Source organism: Corythoichthys intestinalis, chromosome 10 (assembly GCF_030265065.1).
Source record: "Corythoichthys intestinalis isolate RoL2023-P3 chromosome 10, ASM3026506v1, whole genome shotgun sequence".
NCBI lineage: Eukaryota > Metazoa > Chordata > Actinopteri > Syngnathiformes > Syngnathidae > Corythoichthys > Corythoichthys intestinalis.
In genome coordinates, this window is record NC_080404.1 from 51,012,852 (window position 1) to 51,027,046 (window position 14,195).

The 14,195-nt window shown below is 38.1% G+C and overlaps 2 protein-coding genes across 3 annotated transcripts in view; both read right to left on the reverse strand.

Annotated features, from left to right (window-relative positions):
- srbd1 (S1 RNA binding domain 1) overlaps positions 1 to 3,563 on the reverse strand; it is a 110,904-nt gene extending 107,341 nt beyond the window's left edge. Inside the window, exon 1 of one of the 2 annotated variants that reach the window (XM_057847676.1) lies at positions 3,162 to 3,563. In XM_057847676.1, coding sequence (XP_057703659.1) covers positions 3,162 to 3,226 — 65 coding nt within the window. In that variant the 5' untranslated portion in view covers positions 3,227 to 3,563. The remainder of the gene's footprint in view (positions 1 to 3,161) is intronic. The other variant, XM_057847675.1, reaches the window with a different exon arrangement.
- An 827-nt stretch (positions 3,564 to 4,390) lies between these two features.
- Positions 4,391 to 10,282, reverse strand: LOC130922720 (SLC35A4 upstream open reading frame protein-like). The gene is made up of 3 exons (XM_057847680.1): positions 10,215 to 10,282; positions 9,696 to 9,794; positions 4,391 to 5,182 (listed from the first exon to the last, which is right to left on the reverse strand). The coding sequence occupies exons 1-3, from the start codon at positions 10,227 to 10,229 to the stop codon at positions 4,985 to 4,987; spliced, it is 312 nt and encodes a 103-aa protein (XP_057703663.1). The 5' UTR covers positions 10,230 to 10,282; the 3' UTR covers positions 4,391 to 4,984.
- Positions 10,283 to 14,195: the final 3,913 nt, after the last annotated feature.

The window sequence follows — 14,195 nt, forward strand, 5'->3', positions numbered from 1 at the left end:
TTAATCGATGAACTAGTTAGTTCGAATAATCAGATAAAAAACAAAAAATGTAAACACCTGAGCTGAGCCTCAAACGGTATAAAAAATAAATAATTGAGGATCTGTGTACAACAAAAGAAACAACTGGCCAACTTACATAGCAAATGTTCGCTAGCTTAAATGCTATAAAATGCTAACTTTTTTTACAATGCTCTTAAAAAATGGTTCAGACACATATTCCCACAAAAAATGGCTGAATATACAGTGCCTTGCAAAAGTATTCGGCCCCCTTGAACCTTGCAACCTTTCGCCACATTTCAGGCTTCAAACATAAAGATATAAAATTTTAATTTTTTGTCAAGAATCAACAACAAGTGGGACACAATCGTGAAGTGGAACAAAATTTATTGGATAATTTAAACTTTTTTAACAAATAAAAAACTGAAAAGTGGGGCGTGCAATATTATTCGGCCCCCTTGCGTTAATACTTTGTAGCGCCACCTTTTGCTCCAATTACAGCTGCAAGTCGCTTGGGGTATGTTTCTATCAGTTTTGCACATCGACAGACTGACATTCTTGCCCATTCTTCACTGCAAAACAGCTCGAGCTCAGTGAGGTTGGATAGAGAGTGTTTGTGAACAGCAGTCTTCAGCGCTTTCCACAGATTCTCGATTGGATTCAGGTCTGGACTTTGACTTGGCCATTCTAACACCTGGATACGTTTATTTTATAACCATTCTATTGTAGATTTGGCTTTATGTTTTGGATCATTGTCCTGTTGGAAGATAAATCTCCATCCCAGTCTCAGGTCTTGTGCAGATACCAACAGGTTTTCTTCCAGAATGTTCCTGTATTTGGCTGCATCCATCTTCCCGTCAATTTTAACCATCTTCCCTGTCCCTGCTGAAGAAAAGCAGGCCCAAACCATGATGCTGCCACCACCATGTTTGACAGTGGGGACGGTGTGTTCAGGGTGATGAGCTGTGTTGCTTTTACGCCAAACATATCGTTTTGCGTTGTGGCCAAAAAGTTCAATTTTGGTTTCATCTGACCAGAGCACCTTCTTCCACATGGTTGGTGTGTCTCCCAGGTGGCTTGTGGCAAACTTTAAACGAGACTTTTTATGGATATCTTTGAGAAATGGCTTTCTTCTTGCCACTCTTCCATAAAGGCCAGATTTGTGCAGTGTACGACTGATTGTTGTCCTATGGACAGACTCTCCCACCTCAGCAGTAGATCTCTGCAGTTCATCCAGAGTGATCATGGGCCTCTTGGCTGCATCTCTGATCAGTTTTCTCCTTGTTTGAGAAGAAAGTTTGGAAGGACGGCCGGGTCTTGGTAGATTTGCAGTGGTCTGATGCTCCTTCCATTTCAATATGATGGCTTGCACAGTGCTCCTTGAGATGTTTAAAGCTTGGGAAATCTTTTTGTATCCAAATCCGGCTTTAAACTTCTCCACAACAGTATCTCGGACCTGCCTGGTGTGTTCCTTGGTTTTCATAATGCTCTCTGCACTTTAAACAGAATCCCGAGACTATCACAGAGCAGGTGCATTTATACGGAGACTTGATTACACACAGGTGGATTCTATCTATCATCATCGGTCATTTAGGACAACATTGGATCATTCAGAGATCCTCACTGAACTTCTGGAGTGAGTTTGCTGCACTGAAAGTAAAGGGGCCGAATAATATTGCACGCCCCACTTTTCAGTTTTTTATTTGTTAAAAAAGTTTAAATTATCCAATCAATGTTGTTCCACTTCACGATTGTTTCCCACTTGTTGTTGATTCTTGACAAAAAAATTACATTTCATATCTTTATGTTTGAAGCCTGAAATGTGGCGAAAGGTTGCAAGATTCAAGGGGGCCGAATACTTTTGCAAGGCACTGTATGTATATATATATATCTTACCTAAAAATGCCGTTACGCTTGATAACATCCATCACTTAAAAGATTTTTTTCCCACGTGTTGTGATTGAATTTCTCTTTGTGTCAAGCCATTTTTAAGTTCTAGTTAAGTTTTAAGTTAGTCTAAACTGTAAGTCCTGATAGGATTTTGAGTTTTTGCAGTGTTCAAAATAAATGTATGATACAGGCTGTATTGGAGCACATTAGGGACCAGTGCTACTAGGTGTTTTATCCAGCAATGACTACTGAGCTAAAATTGATAGTTAGCATGATTAAGTTTTTAATTTACACCCTCATCACTCCACAATGCTATGTTATGTTAAAGCCTATATGTAAGACACGTTAGCCACGCATCGACAGTTGTCGTAATTAATTGAAACCTAGCCCTCCGCAGGGCTAACGTTACGTGAGCTAGTAGTGACAGTTACGTTAATCTTATTTATTAGCGCTCTACTGCTTTAAGATGGCGGCTGTTTACTCACGCTGCCCAGACGCGGCCGAGTCTGTCATTGCGCATCTAGTTCAACATACCTGTTACCAATGTAGCATCGTGTGGGCTAGTATTTAGCAAGGTCGGCGTCGTTTGTGGCAGCTGTCGGCTGCAGTAAGTTTTTTTTTTTTTCCCTTCCTCCTCTCCGCACGTGACAGCGCGTTGTCCCGCATTAAAAGTAGTCCGAGCAAAACGTGATGCTTAGAGCTGTCAAAATAAACGATTACTCGAGGTGAATAAAATTACTCGGATGAGTTTTTAAACTCGAGTTACTCGAGTACTCGTTTCAGCTCTACGCAAAACACACCTGAAATATATGAATTTCAGACGTTTGTCTATGGAATGTTTAGCTGTGCGTTCCCCCTTCACAAGATGGCGACACGTTGCTAAGCGAGGTGACGTCATCGTGACATCACGCCGACTTCCTCCATACTTTTGACCAGCACTGTAATTAGTAGCAGTGAAAGTGATAGACCACCTCAAGATATAAAAGAGGCGTCATTCAACTAGTTGTCAGTAGACATATCACAAATGTTATGAAAGTATTTTATAAAGGTTGAAAAGTTACCTAGTGTTGCTTTAAGCACAAATTTGCCATTTTTAAACAGGTGTGAGATAATAATAACGTAAAAACCATGCCTTGGCTCCATATTGGGGGGGAAATCGTTGTAATTATCCTATTTCTAAACTGCTTGCGTGCAAACACTGATGTAACGGAATATTAGGATAACACAGTACAAGACACTGATATATTATACATGCTAAAATATGAAATGTTCACCTGTCTTCGTCTGAATCCAAATCCACATAGTCCACGTTGACAGTGGTTCTTGCTCTTCGGCTCATTTCCTCAGAGGATGATTATGTAGAGAGATATGATGATACTTGGTGCTAAATAAAGTCTTCTGTTTTTTTTCTTAGCTCATTCAAAGTTTGCTATCATTCGCTAGTCAAAGTATCCGAGCTCATTTCAAATTTGGCGCTTCACTAGCTTACTGTTGTCACGGCAAAGGAGGACTTGTACTCGACGTTCTCGCTCGACGTTTTCTTCATAGGCTAGACAATTAACATTTAGTTCATTGTGAATTTACATCTTTTACGACATGAAATTCACCGGTTGATGACAAACACTAATGAAAACCAGACTTCTTCTCCCGAAATTAAGAAGCATTCCTGGTTAAAAACTCACGTTGGCTCCCCCTTACGACGCTAATGGGAATAGCGAGAAAGAGAAATCCATGCCACCTTCTACGTTATCTGTAAAATGATATAATTTGAAAATGTAGAATACTTTTCAAAATGTTTACCCAGGGGTGAAAGTGGTTAGAATTTCTTGCCGGAACTCACCGACGTGAACGTCACCACGGAGCCAGAAGTGTTTTTTTTTTGTTTTTGTTTTTTTGGGTGGGTGGGGGGGGTTAGTTATTTCTATAACACATACAAAAACTGATTTTCATTCAAAATTGTGTTTTTCAATGATTTGCAAAATAAAAGTGAACAAAAACAGCAATAACCCCAACCTCCATCTCCTAACTTTTATTTTCCCTCATTTCCTCACATACTAAATGCTAAATCTCAATTTTAACTACTTAAAAACATAGGATGAATATCAAAATTGAAGTTAATGTAAACATTTACTTTTTTTTTTTAATAACAAAGATACTTTTGTATGTAAATCTGATGTTGGTATTGTTTTCTTCTTGGAGATTAAAAGCATGTGTGGCAGCCTTGTATATATATATATATTTTTTTTTTTTTACAAAGTTTGACAGTTGCCGTCATATTTTCGGAATCAAAGCACCGGATACCAGAACAGTTTTCCGGCCCTGAATCTTATACCGGAACCGCGTTCCGGCCCTGAATCTTACACCGGAACTGCGGTCCTGACCGTTCTGGCCCACTTTCACCCCTGTGTTTATCTATCCCTAAGTCAAAGTCGCCATTAAATTTAGTCAAATACCTACTAGTTTCCCAGTTCCCTTGAATAAATCAGAACAAGCAACAACACAAATATTGATATAACATGTTTAATTGACAAAAATGAGATGCAACACAATTAACTAACCAGCTTCGCATTTATTCCAAAATATATACTGATCCCCGAGGTGATTCATAAATATGAACAAAAATTTCTATAAGAAAAGGCAAGCATGCAAAACCAAAAATTGCAAAGGAATAATTCTAAGGACAAAATATTTTCCTGGTGCTTTCCAGTCAAAAATGGAGACAAAAATTGCATTTAATCTGAAAATTCCAGCATATTAAAATGAGCAAACAAATCCCAACAAGAAAGGCTATTGCACAGCACACCAAAGAAGGCACTTATATAAGTATCAGCAACATTTTTTATACTTGGGCAGATTCAGTTTGCATAATGTAAACATTTTAGATAGATTATTACAGACACAAAAATGAAAAAAAAAGGTTTTTTTTGTATGTTGACCTATAATAAACACCTGTGGATCCACATATTCCTGCATAACTACACAAAAAAGTGATAGACCAGTACAGATTGATCGTCCCAAAACAGTGCAACCAAGAAACAATAGTTGACTAGAAGGGGCTGAACAAAACACAGATCGTATACACCTTTATTATTCTCTGTCATTGGCGTCCTCCTCTCAAGCTGCTGATGTAGTCTTTTACCGTATTCTCCACATTAGGAATCTTATAGTTCTGCGCAGCGTAGATTCCTGTGCACGTCCCAACAACAGCGCCCAGCAGCGCTGACGAGCGGAACCTGGCCACCAGGTATCCAGCCAGGAAGCCCTTCAAAAAAGGGGAAGCCAGTAGACTGCCACCCTGAGTAAAATACAAAGACGAAATGGGCGCTGGATCAGTCAAAGTAAATGTTGATGTTAATGTACATTGAGATACAAACTGTCTCCCTCATTATTTTTTTTTTTTGTGCTTTGATTTGCAAGTGAAAACTTAACAAATGATCACTGTATGGTGGTAGCGACTTGACAGAACTCATTTTACAAATAAGCAGTATGGTAGATACTGTGAACAATACTTAAAAACACTGAGTTGACAGCTTGAAGCTGTTTATTGCCACTCAGAGTTAATGTCAGGGGCGTCACAAGCCCTAATACAGTACTGAGGCAATGGTGAGCGGGCAAAAAAAAAAAAAATTCAGTTATCTATCATAAAAAGTCAGAAATGGGGCTTTAAACTACATGTGAAAAAATTAAGACACCCTATGGAAGCCTGTGTGTTTTCTAACATATTTCGTCATATGGATATTTAATATCAATTTTAACAATCTTGAGATATTCAAGTAATAGAACTAAGCAATTAAAACTGAAAAAAAAAAAATTCTTTCAAACTTTCTGTAAAATGTAATTTTAAATAAATCCAAATTGTGTTGAATAAATTAGGACGCTCCAACATTCAATCCCACTTAAAATGGCTAAAATCACACACAGGTGCACATCTTTAGAACATCATTAACCAGTGTTTTGAAGGAGGCTTGCCCTATTTACACCTCAAACTTAGTTTGGTGTGCCCCTGACGGTTGAAATGAGTGAAGACACCATGGTGAGATCAAAGGAGCTGTCTGAGGCCTTCAGTAAGAAGATTGTAGACGCGTATGAGTCTGGTAAAGATTTCAAAAGATCTCAAAAGAATATAAAATCCGCCACTCCACTGTCCAGAGAATAGTCTACAAATGGAGGACATTCATGACAACTGCCAACATGCCTAGGTCTGGCCGTCCAAGCAAGTTCACCCCAACAGCAGACCGCAAGATGCTAAAAGAAGTCTCCAAAAACCCTAAAATGTCATCACGAGACCTACAGCAGACTCTTGCTACTGTTGATATGAAAGTGCATGCCTTTACAATCAGGAGACTTCACAAGTTTAACCTTCATGGGAGGTGTCCAAGTAGCAAACCTTTGCTCTCCAAAAACATGAAGGCCAGACTAAAGTTTGCGAGAGTGAATGTAGACAAAGACCAGGACTTCTGGAATAATGTTCTTTGGACAGATGAATCTAAAATTGAATGATTTGGAGACCAGAACAGAAGACATGTTTGGCGTAAACCCAATACAGCATTCCAGGAAAAGAACCTCATACCAACTGTGAAGCATCGAGGTGAAAAAGTCATTGTTTGGGAATGCTTTGCTGCAGCAGGACCTGGCCAGCTCACCATCATAGAATCCACCATGAATTCTATCACGTATCAGAGGGTGTTTGAGGAACATGTGAGATCATTTGTGAAAAAATACATCTGAAGCAAAACTGGACCCTGTAACATAACAATGACCCAAAACATACTGGTAAATCCACCAAGGACTGGCTGAAAAGGAAGAAATGGAGAGTCCTGGAATGGCCGAGTCAAAACCAGGATGTTAATCCCATTGTGATGCTGTGGGGTGACTTGAAACGGGCTGTACATGCAAGAAACCCCTCAAACATATCACAGATGAAAGTATTGTGCGTTGAGGAGTGGGGCAAACTTTCTTCAGACCTATGTCAAAGACTGGTAGATGGCTACAAAAAGCTTCTCACTGAACTTATTTCAGCCAAAGGGGGTAACACTAGCTATTAGGTGGTAGGGTGTCCTAGCGTTTTCCTCAGTTAGAACATGAATTTTTGTTGATATATTTGGTTTAATGCGTAAAACAATGTTAATTTTTGTGGTTTACCTGCAATGAAATTACTTTCTTTTCCAGAGATAGAGGAAAAACAAGATCAGACATTAATATGTGAACATTTCTTAATTAAGAACTGAGTATTTCATGCAGTGTCCTAATTTTTTCACATGACTGTTTATATAAAATCAAACCGAAATACAAGTTTCTGTAAAATAAAAAATAAAATAAAAAAAGTGACAGTGTTTTTGTTTTTCAGCCATCAGTATTAAAAGTCAAAACAGGGACATCCCTTGTTGATAGTCAATTCACCTCTGCTCATGCTCATCAACTTCCATCTCTCCTTCACCTCTTCCTACACTCTGCTGCTCTACTTTGTCTGGACAGAAATGGGGATATATCACTGTAACTGTTATGCAATTAATCAGTGTTTTCCAACTGTAAGTTGTGACCTAAAAGTAGTTTATGTTGCCTAAGTAACTTATGTCTCTCATTCCTCTTTGCTGATTTATCCTTGAAAGGAGCAAAGAACTCTCTAATATCCATTTACAAGAGTAATGCTGTTTGAGTCAAATCAAAATCAAAATAATACATCTTGCTACAGATTATAGGGACTGCAGTCACAAATAAAATGCTTGTAAAACAACAGGAAATTATGATGAACAGAGCACACATAGAAAATTGTTAAAGGTTTTCTCCCAAAGATAGGCAATTAATTCATACAGATTGATTCTATTCATTTTAGTTATGGCGGAAAACACAGACAAGACTGTAAAAGCAGTTTCTGCTCTTGCACTCCTCTCTAAAGGAAACTGCTTTATTCTAAGCCAAAACAACTGTTGTGTTAGATAGAAAAATATGTCTATATGCTGCCATAGCAGATTCATGGCACATTAAGCCCCCAAACTATTTTTAATTTGTCCGTTTTACCCTGAAAACCCCCGTTTACAGACGTCGCGCAACCACTTTTGTTTCAACCCAGCCATAAAACGAAGGTAATTAATTATATTTATTATTCAAAAGGTCTGTCGTTTTTAGCTTAGAATCATTAATTGATGTGTCATATTTCGTTTAGAAAAAAAAAAAACAAAAATTATTCACTCACATATTTTAAACTTTTAAACAAATTATATCACAATGAAAAAAATGGCGTCTGTAAAACAGTCACCGATATCTACCTTATAACTATCGCTTAATTGTATTTTTTTTGTTACTGTCGCATTTTCTCCGATGTGTTCCATGATAAATAATCGATCCAAACAAACAAAAATGGAGAAAAAAAACATTTATAAGGGTAAATATATGAAAAAGAAAATCTCAACCACTCCTTGATGTCTGCGATTTCTGCATCACGACCCTTGCTATATTACCATGTTTCACCCATAAGATCCCCAAAAAGTCAAGCTGTGGCCATTCACAGCTGTGTCTTGACACTCAGTGATACATGCTACATGGAGTTTTTGGATCAAAAAAAGATAAGTGCGCGATAATACCTCGTTAAAGTCATGGCGTCTGTAATTCTGCTCTCGTTTGCTCGAACCTCCAAATAGGGTTTTGCTGTTTAAAAAAAATTTTTTTTTTTTTTAAATGCCCTCCTGTTCAAAATTTTTCTTCCCCCAGAAAATTGAGATTTTAAGCTTTCCAATGATGTATCACACATGCATATCGGACAATTTTGAAAGTTGGCCAAATTGGGGGTCTCAGAGCGGAACTTCAGGTCACCTGAGTGTTTTCCGCCTTATATAAAAAATAGCAATAAATAGCATCGGTATTGATACAGTTCAAATACCACATATCATATAACACAATATTAGACAAAGCTCTTGAGCTCAAATCGCATGTAATTGTCATTGTGTTCAAAGCCAGTTAGCTAAAAGATGGCCGCTAATCTGCTACTTCAAGTTGCGAACAGAGGAGGTAACTGCCTGATACGTAAAGAGTAAAGTTCAACCATTTCAATTCACAATTCATGAGAACAGAAGATGTAATTTGCACCGTAATATTAATGCTGCATTCACGTGGTGTTGGAGTAACCAGAAAAATTAAATTAGGCTACTCTTCTTTGTAGCAATGTTGTTTTCGTCAACGACGGTTATAACGAAAATATTTCATTGACTTTTTTTCATGACAATGACGAGACGATAACGAGCTAAAAATGTTATTGGGAGACTAAAACATAACAACACGAATGCCAGTTTTCGTCTGACGAGACGAGAATGAGACGAAAATGTGCCATAGTTTTTGTCATATGTTCACAATGTGTGTCTGGTTGTGTCCCTAATTTGAAGTGCTGCTACATTGTGGAATCTCTTTACAAGGATATTTGAACAAATCAATCAGATGATGCTGTCACAGGCATTTATTTTTTATCTTTAGCGAACAGTACTGCACTAAATGAAACGGTATTATCCTGCTCCTTGTTGCCAAAGCAGAATGAAATGCACAAGGTGGGACTAAAAAGTATTAATGGCATTTTCTGTCATCAAAAAGTGGATTTAAGAAACTTAATAAAACTTGAATAATAAATAAATAAATAATAAAACACCCAAAAAATGACGTTTTTTAAGGGGGGGGGGGGTGGTTTCTTAAAAATTAACTATAATCTATCATTCAATGGATCTTAAGTTCCTTCCATGACATTCAATGACACAAGATTGTAGTTATATTTATTTATTATTATGAGTCCTTAGAAAAGTCTCCGTGTTTGTGGCTACACTTACAGCAGGAACTCCGGCCTGGATCTCATCTTCCATACGTTTCTGGATGTCCTCAAGCTGATCCTTCAGTTCCACCAAGTCTTTCAACTGGCCTAAAGGACTCTATATAGAGAGTATACAGTATGTACAACACATATAGTCGTCAACTGCAAGGTGTGATAAAATACTGTATGAACTGGGATTATAATGCAAACATTGCCTGAAAAAAGTGTTACTGTTGTTGTGTTGTCGTTCATATACCGTAATGGTGCCTTGTAGACAGACTTTGAAAAGGTAATCAGCAAATATAATCTGATATTTAGATTTCAATAAATTCATTTACAAAAATGGGAAAGCTTTATCGAACCGCATCGTTGTGTGATAGCTAACTTTATCCAACGAAGCTACGCCATACCATGTACAAAAAGTTTCTTAAAGTCAGCGGCGATTTTTGATTCTATTTGGCTATTTCATTAATGCAAGGTGATTTTTCTTTTCAATAAATATCATTTGATATCATCTAATATAATTAACGCAACCGACCTTGTCATTCACCATCTTTGCTGCTGGGGTGACGGTTCTTCTTCGTGTTTAGTCCCTACGTCACGATACTGCTAACACAGCAGCCCACTGCCCTCTGTAGGCTATTTGTATGTCATGAATTTATATTTTTCATGTAAGTGTTTCCTCCCAAGTACTGTAGTTACAGTACATTATCTATGATCCGTGAGCAATCTGTTTCAAACTTACGTCCCACTGAAGACACAGTGGGGTAATTAACATAGTAAGCAGCCCTGTAACACTTTATTCTCTACCAATGAGTCAAGTTGCTAGACTGCACTGTCTGAAGCAGGGGTATAAGTGGCTAGAATTTCTTGCCGGAATTCCCCGACATGAAGGACGCCACGGAGTCAGAAATTTTGTTTATTTATTTGTTTATTTATTTATTTTAATGGGGGGGGGTGTAAACCTCCTAAATCTACTGAAATGCAAAGAAAACTGTTTTGGCACAGTTATTTCTCTAACACATACTGATTTTCATTCAAAATTGTATTTTTTCAATGATTTGCAAAATAAAAGTTAACAAAAACAACAATAACCCCAACCTTCGTCTCCTAATTTTTATTCTACCTCATTTCCTCACATACTAAATGCCAAATCTCAATTTTAACTACTTAAGAACATAGGATGCACATTAAAATTGAAGTTAATGTAAACATTTACTTTTGCATTTTTTCCCCCTCATAATAAAGATATAAGTAACACACGTTCAGAAAAATAAGTACAAATTACTTATATTATGCAGAGTGATATGGAATATATTTTGAAGATCGCGCAATTTCGCAAACATTGACTTTTTTAAATCATAAGGAAATGAATAAGTAGCCTAATATAAATGAACAAATATAAGTCCAAAGTGCACATAGACAGCTAAGATGTTCTGAACCTCCCCATCAGAGCAAATAAAACTAAATATGATAAATAAGCCACCTTAACTCTTTTGATGCTCTCAAAGATTTGATCCATTTTATGTTGAATTGCCCTTTTTTTTGTTGCATCAATTCAACAATTTTTTTTTTTTTTTTGCTGTTTCAGAAAACATGCACATTTGAACCATCAGAGCTAACTATCTCTGCTGATCCCATGTCATTATGTCAGCCAAATGAACGGATAAATGAGTCCAGGCGTTTTGGTTTGCTGCGTGCATTCACAGATTGATGTGACTCATCATCGTCAGACTCAGATAACTGCAGCAGCTGGGGAAACCTCCATCCCGTCCGTGGAATAGAATAAATAATAAATATGGGTGGAAACGGATTACTCTATACAAGTACTTTATTATGCTTGTTGTTAACACTTGTGTATGTAAATCTGATGTTGGTAGCTTGTTTCTTCTTGGAGATGAAATGCATGTGTGGCAGTTTAGCATCATTTTTTTTTTTTTTTTACATAGCGTTTTGACAGTTGCCATCATATTTTCGGAATCAAAGCACCGTGTACCGGAACTGCGTTCTGGCCCTGAATCTTATACCGGAACTACGTTCCTGACCGTTCTGTCCCACTTTCACCCCTGCCCATAGGTTGGGTGACCACTTACATAACGTCAAAATGGTGGATATATTTTTAAAAAAAAATAATAATAATAACAATACATCAGACTTGCAGTCTAATTTCGTTAACAATAAAGTTTTGCTCTATTTATAGATCATATTTGTGTATCAAAATAGTAAAAAATATCAATTAAAGGTCAAACTTTTTTTGACAATTTATGTAGTTTACAGTAAAATGTTTTCAAACTGCAATGTGCCTAAGAACAAATTTTATTTTGAAACGGTGCTCAGCCAAAATTGTTGTCATAACATTTGTACCATGGATATTATCTGAAATTGAGGCTTGTAAATCCCACAGCATGGAAAGTGCGTGTTGTTTTCAGGTCGCTTTTAACTGAAACCACTCTTGGCCAATCACAGACCAGTTGTGACAACCATGGGGTTGAGTTATATCACATGAATTGAACCGCGGCCCAAAGCCGGACAAATAGCATCAAAGCAGACAAATGCATTGTGCCAGACATGTCACTGAAAAGGCTGAGTGTCTGTCCTAAAACCGGACAGTTGGTCACCCTAGTGAGATTCCCCGACAACAATGTCAAAGCCAAATGGTAAGCAGAGCTGCAAATAGTTGTAGTGGGTGCACAGGTTAGTAATAGCTAAATAGACAAAAAATGGTGTGTGTAATTTCTGTATTTGTGGATCTTAGGGGTATTTTTTATGAAAGCATGTCACAGACATGTTAAGATAGGGAAAATGTGGGAAAATTGCATAATTGCTCTCCTCTAAAGCTTCACTTCCACTTTCTGCAAGTAAAAAGGCGCCGGGGGAAAGGTGTCTAATTAAATTGGTTCTCTTGCACATTCTTTGAGGCTCTGCATGAGTGAGTGTAGATAATGAGACATTGGTGGTGGGAAAAGGAAATGAGAAGAATTGTGCAGAAGCATCACAGAGTCGGTGACAGATCCATTGGTCAGAGATATTTCTTCATTTTAACAGCTGAGCAAAACTCAGATTTCTGTAGTTGGAAACACACTCGTTAGTTTTGTGAGAGCACAAGCCTAGCAGATATGAGGGGATGAGAATGTGGGAGTGTAATACCCAAATGGAGGAATTAGAAGCCAGACAGTTTCTTCCTTTAAATTTGCAGGTCAGCGTGGTGAGGCTTAAAGTTTGGGGAGGAGGGGGGGGGGTGAATTGAGATAAATAAAAATAAACTTGGATCAAATTTTTGTTTAATGGCCAGTATTGGGCACGCAATACTTCTTCCAAAAAGTAACTGAGTTCGTAACTAAATTACTCTATAGCAAAAGTAACTAGTTACCAGGGAAAGTAATTATTTCCGTTACTTTAAAAAGAAGTTGTTGTATGTCAAAGAATATGAACTTTTCTGAGCAGTATTCGAGTCAGTTGAGTAGAGAAGAACAGACAGGTAGTTGTGTTATAGAACCTTGTAATATTTATTGCACCTCACCAGCAACAGATTTATCCTACACTCGAAGTGCATCAAAAATAAACAGTAAACAATATAATAAAATAACAATAAGCAGTAAACAATATAAAGTGAGTTTAATCAATTAAATCTAACTCTCAAAACCTGAGACAACTGGTCAAGTAGACATACCCTACTGTACTTCAAGTATTTTGACTTGATATTGTGTTTATATCTCCACCTCTTAAAGGACAAATTTTCCTCTGAATGCTCGGCCATCATATCCCTCTGCATCTGTTTTGCTTGTGTGCGTCTGTTCCGGTTTGTGTGTGAAAACACCGGCTCTGATTGGCTTACCATGACACATGACTCTAACACTCAGCCAATCACAATCCCTTCCATCGCATTAATCCAGGTGGTGCATTCAGGTAGCCTCGTCCCCCTACTCCTCCCTTGCCTGGTATACTAGACTCACCGCTGTTCCAGCGATTGAGTCTGGCGACCGTCCGGCGGATCAAATTCCGAGGGTGGAGCAAGCCACAGCAAACAGACAGCAGAGTGGACCAATCAGTGACGGGCAGACGTGACTCGTTAAAGCGACAAGTAATTAGCGTGAGCGGAGAATGGAGAACTTTATTCAACATGGCTAACGCGAGCCATCTCATTGCTGTAGAACGACTTTCGGCGCGAAAGAGTGACGTTACTCGTTAAGAACACGTCACGCAAATAAACGAATCTGATTGGACGATTGATTTTGTACCTTGCTCGAGAGGCCGTTAATGGGCTGGGTTCCAGACTATTTCTCACAGTGTTTGAAAAATACAGGGAGAATAGTCTGGCTGTGCCAGGCAAACTCCTCCCGTCACCCTCAAAGCGTCTGCCGTCCTCAAGATGGAAGAAGAATTCTTGCTGGCTGACAATGGGGGATGGGAACGAGGCTAGCATTTAGGTGTAGCAAACACAGAAACGTTTGCTAGCTTTGGAAAGCATTGTCTAATTGAATGAGCAGGGACAAACAGCCTGGAGTCATAAGTACGTGCT

Bases quoted from the DNA above. Each gene is read 5' to 3' on its own strand.
- LOC130922720 (XM_057847680.1), bottom strand. The intron at 5,183-9,695 runs GTAAGTGTAGCC...TATTTTACTCAG, and splicing joins TCCAGGCCGGAGTTCCTGCT to GGTGGCAGTCTACTGGCTTC.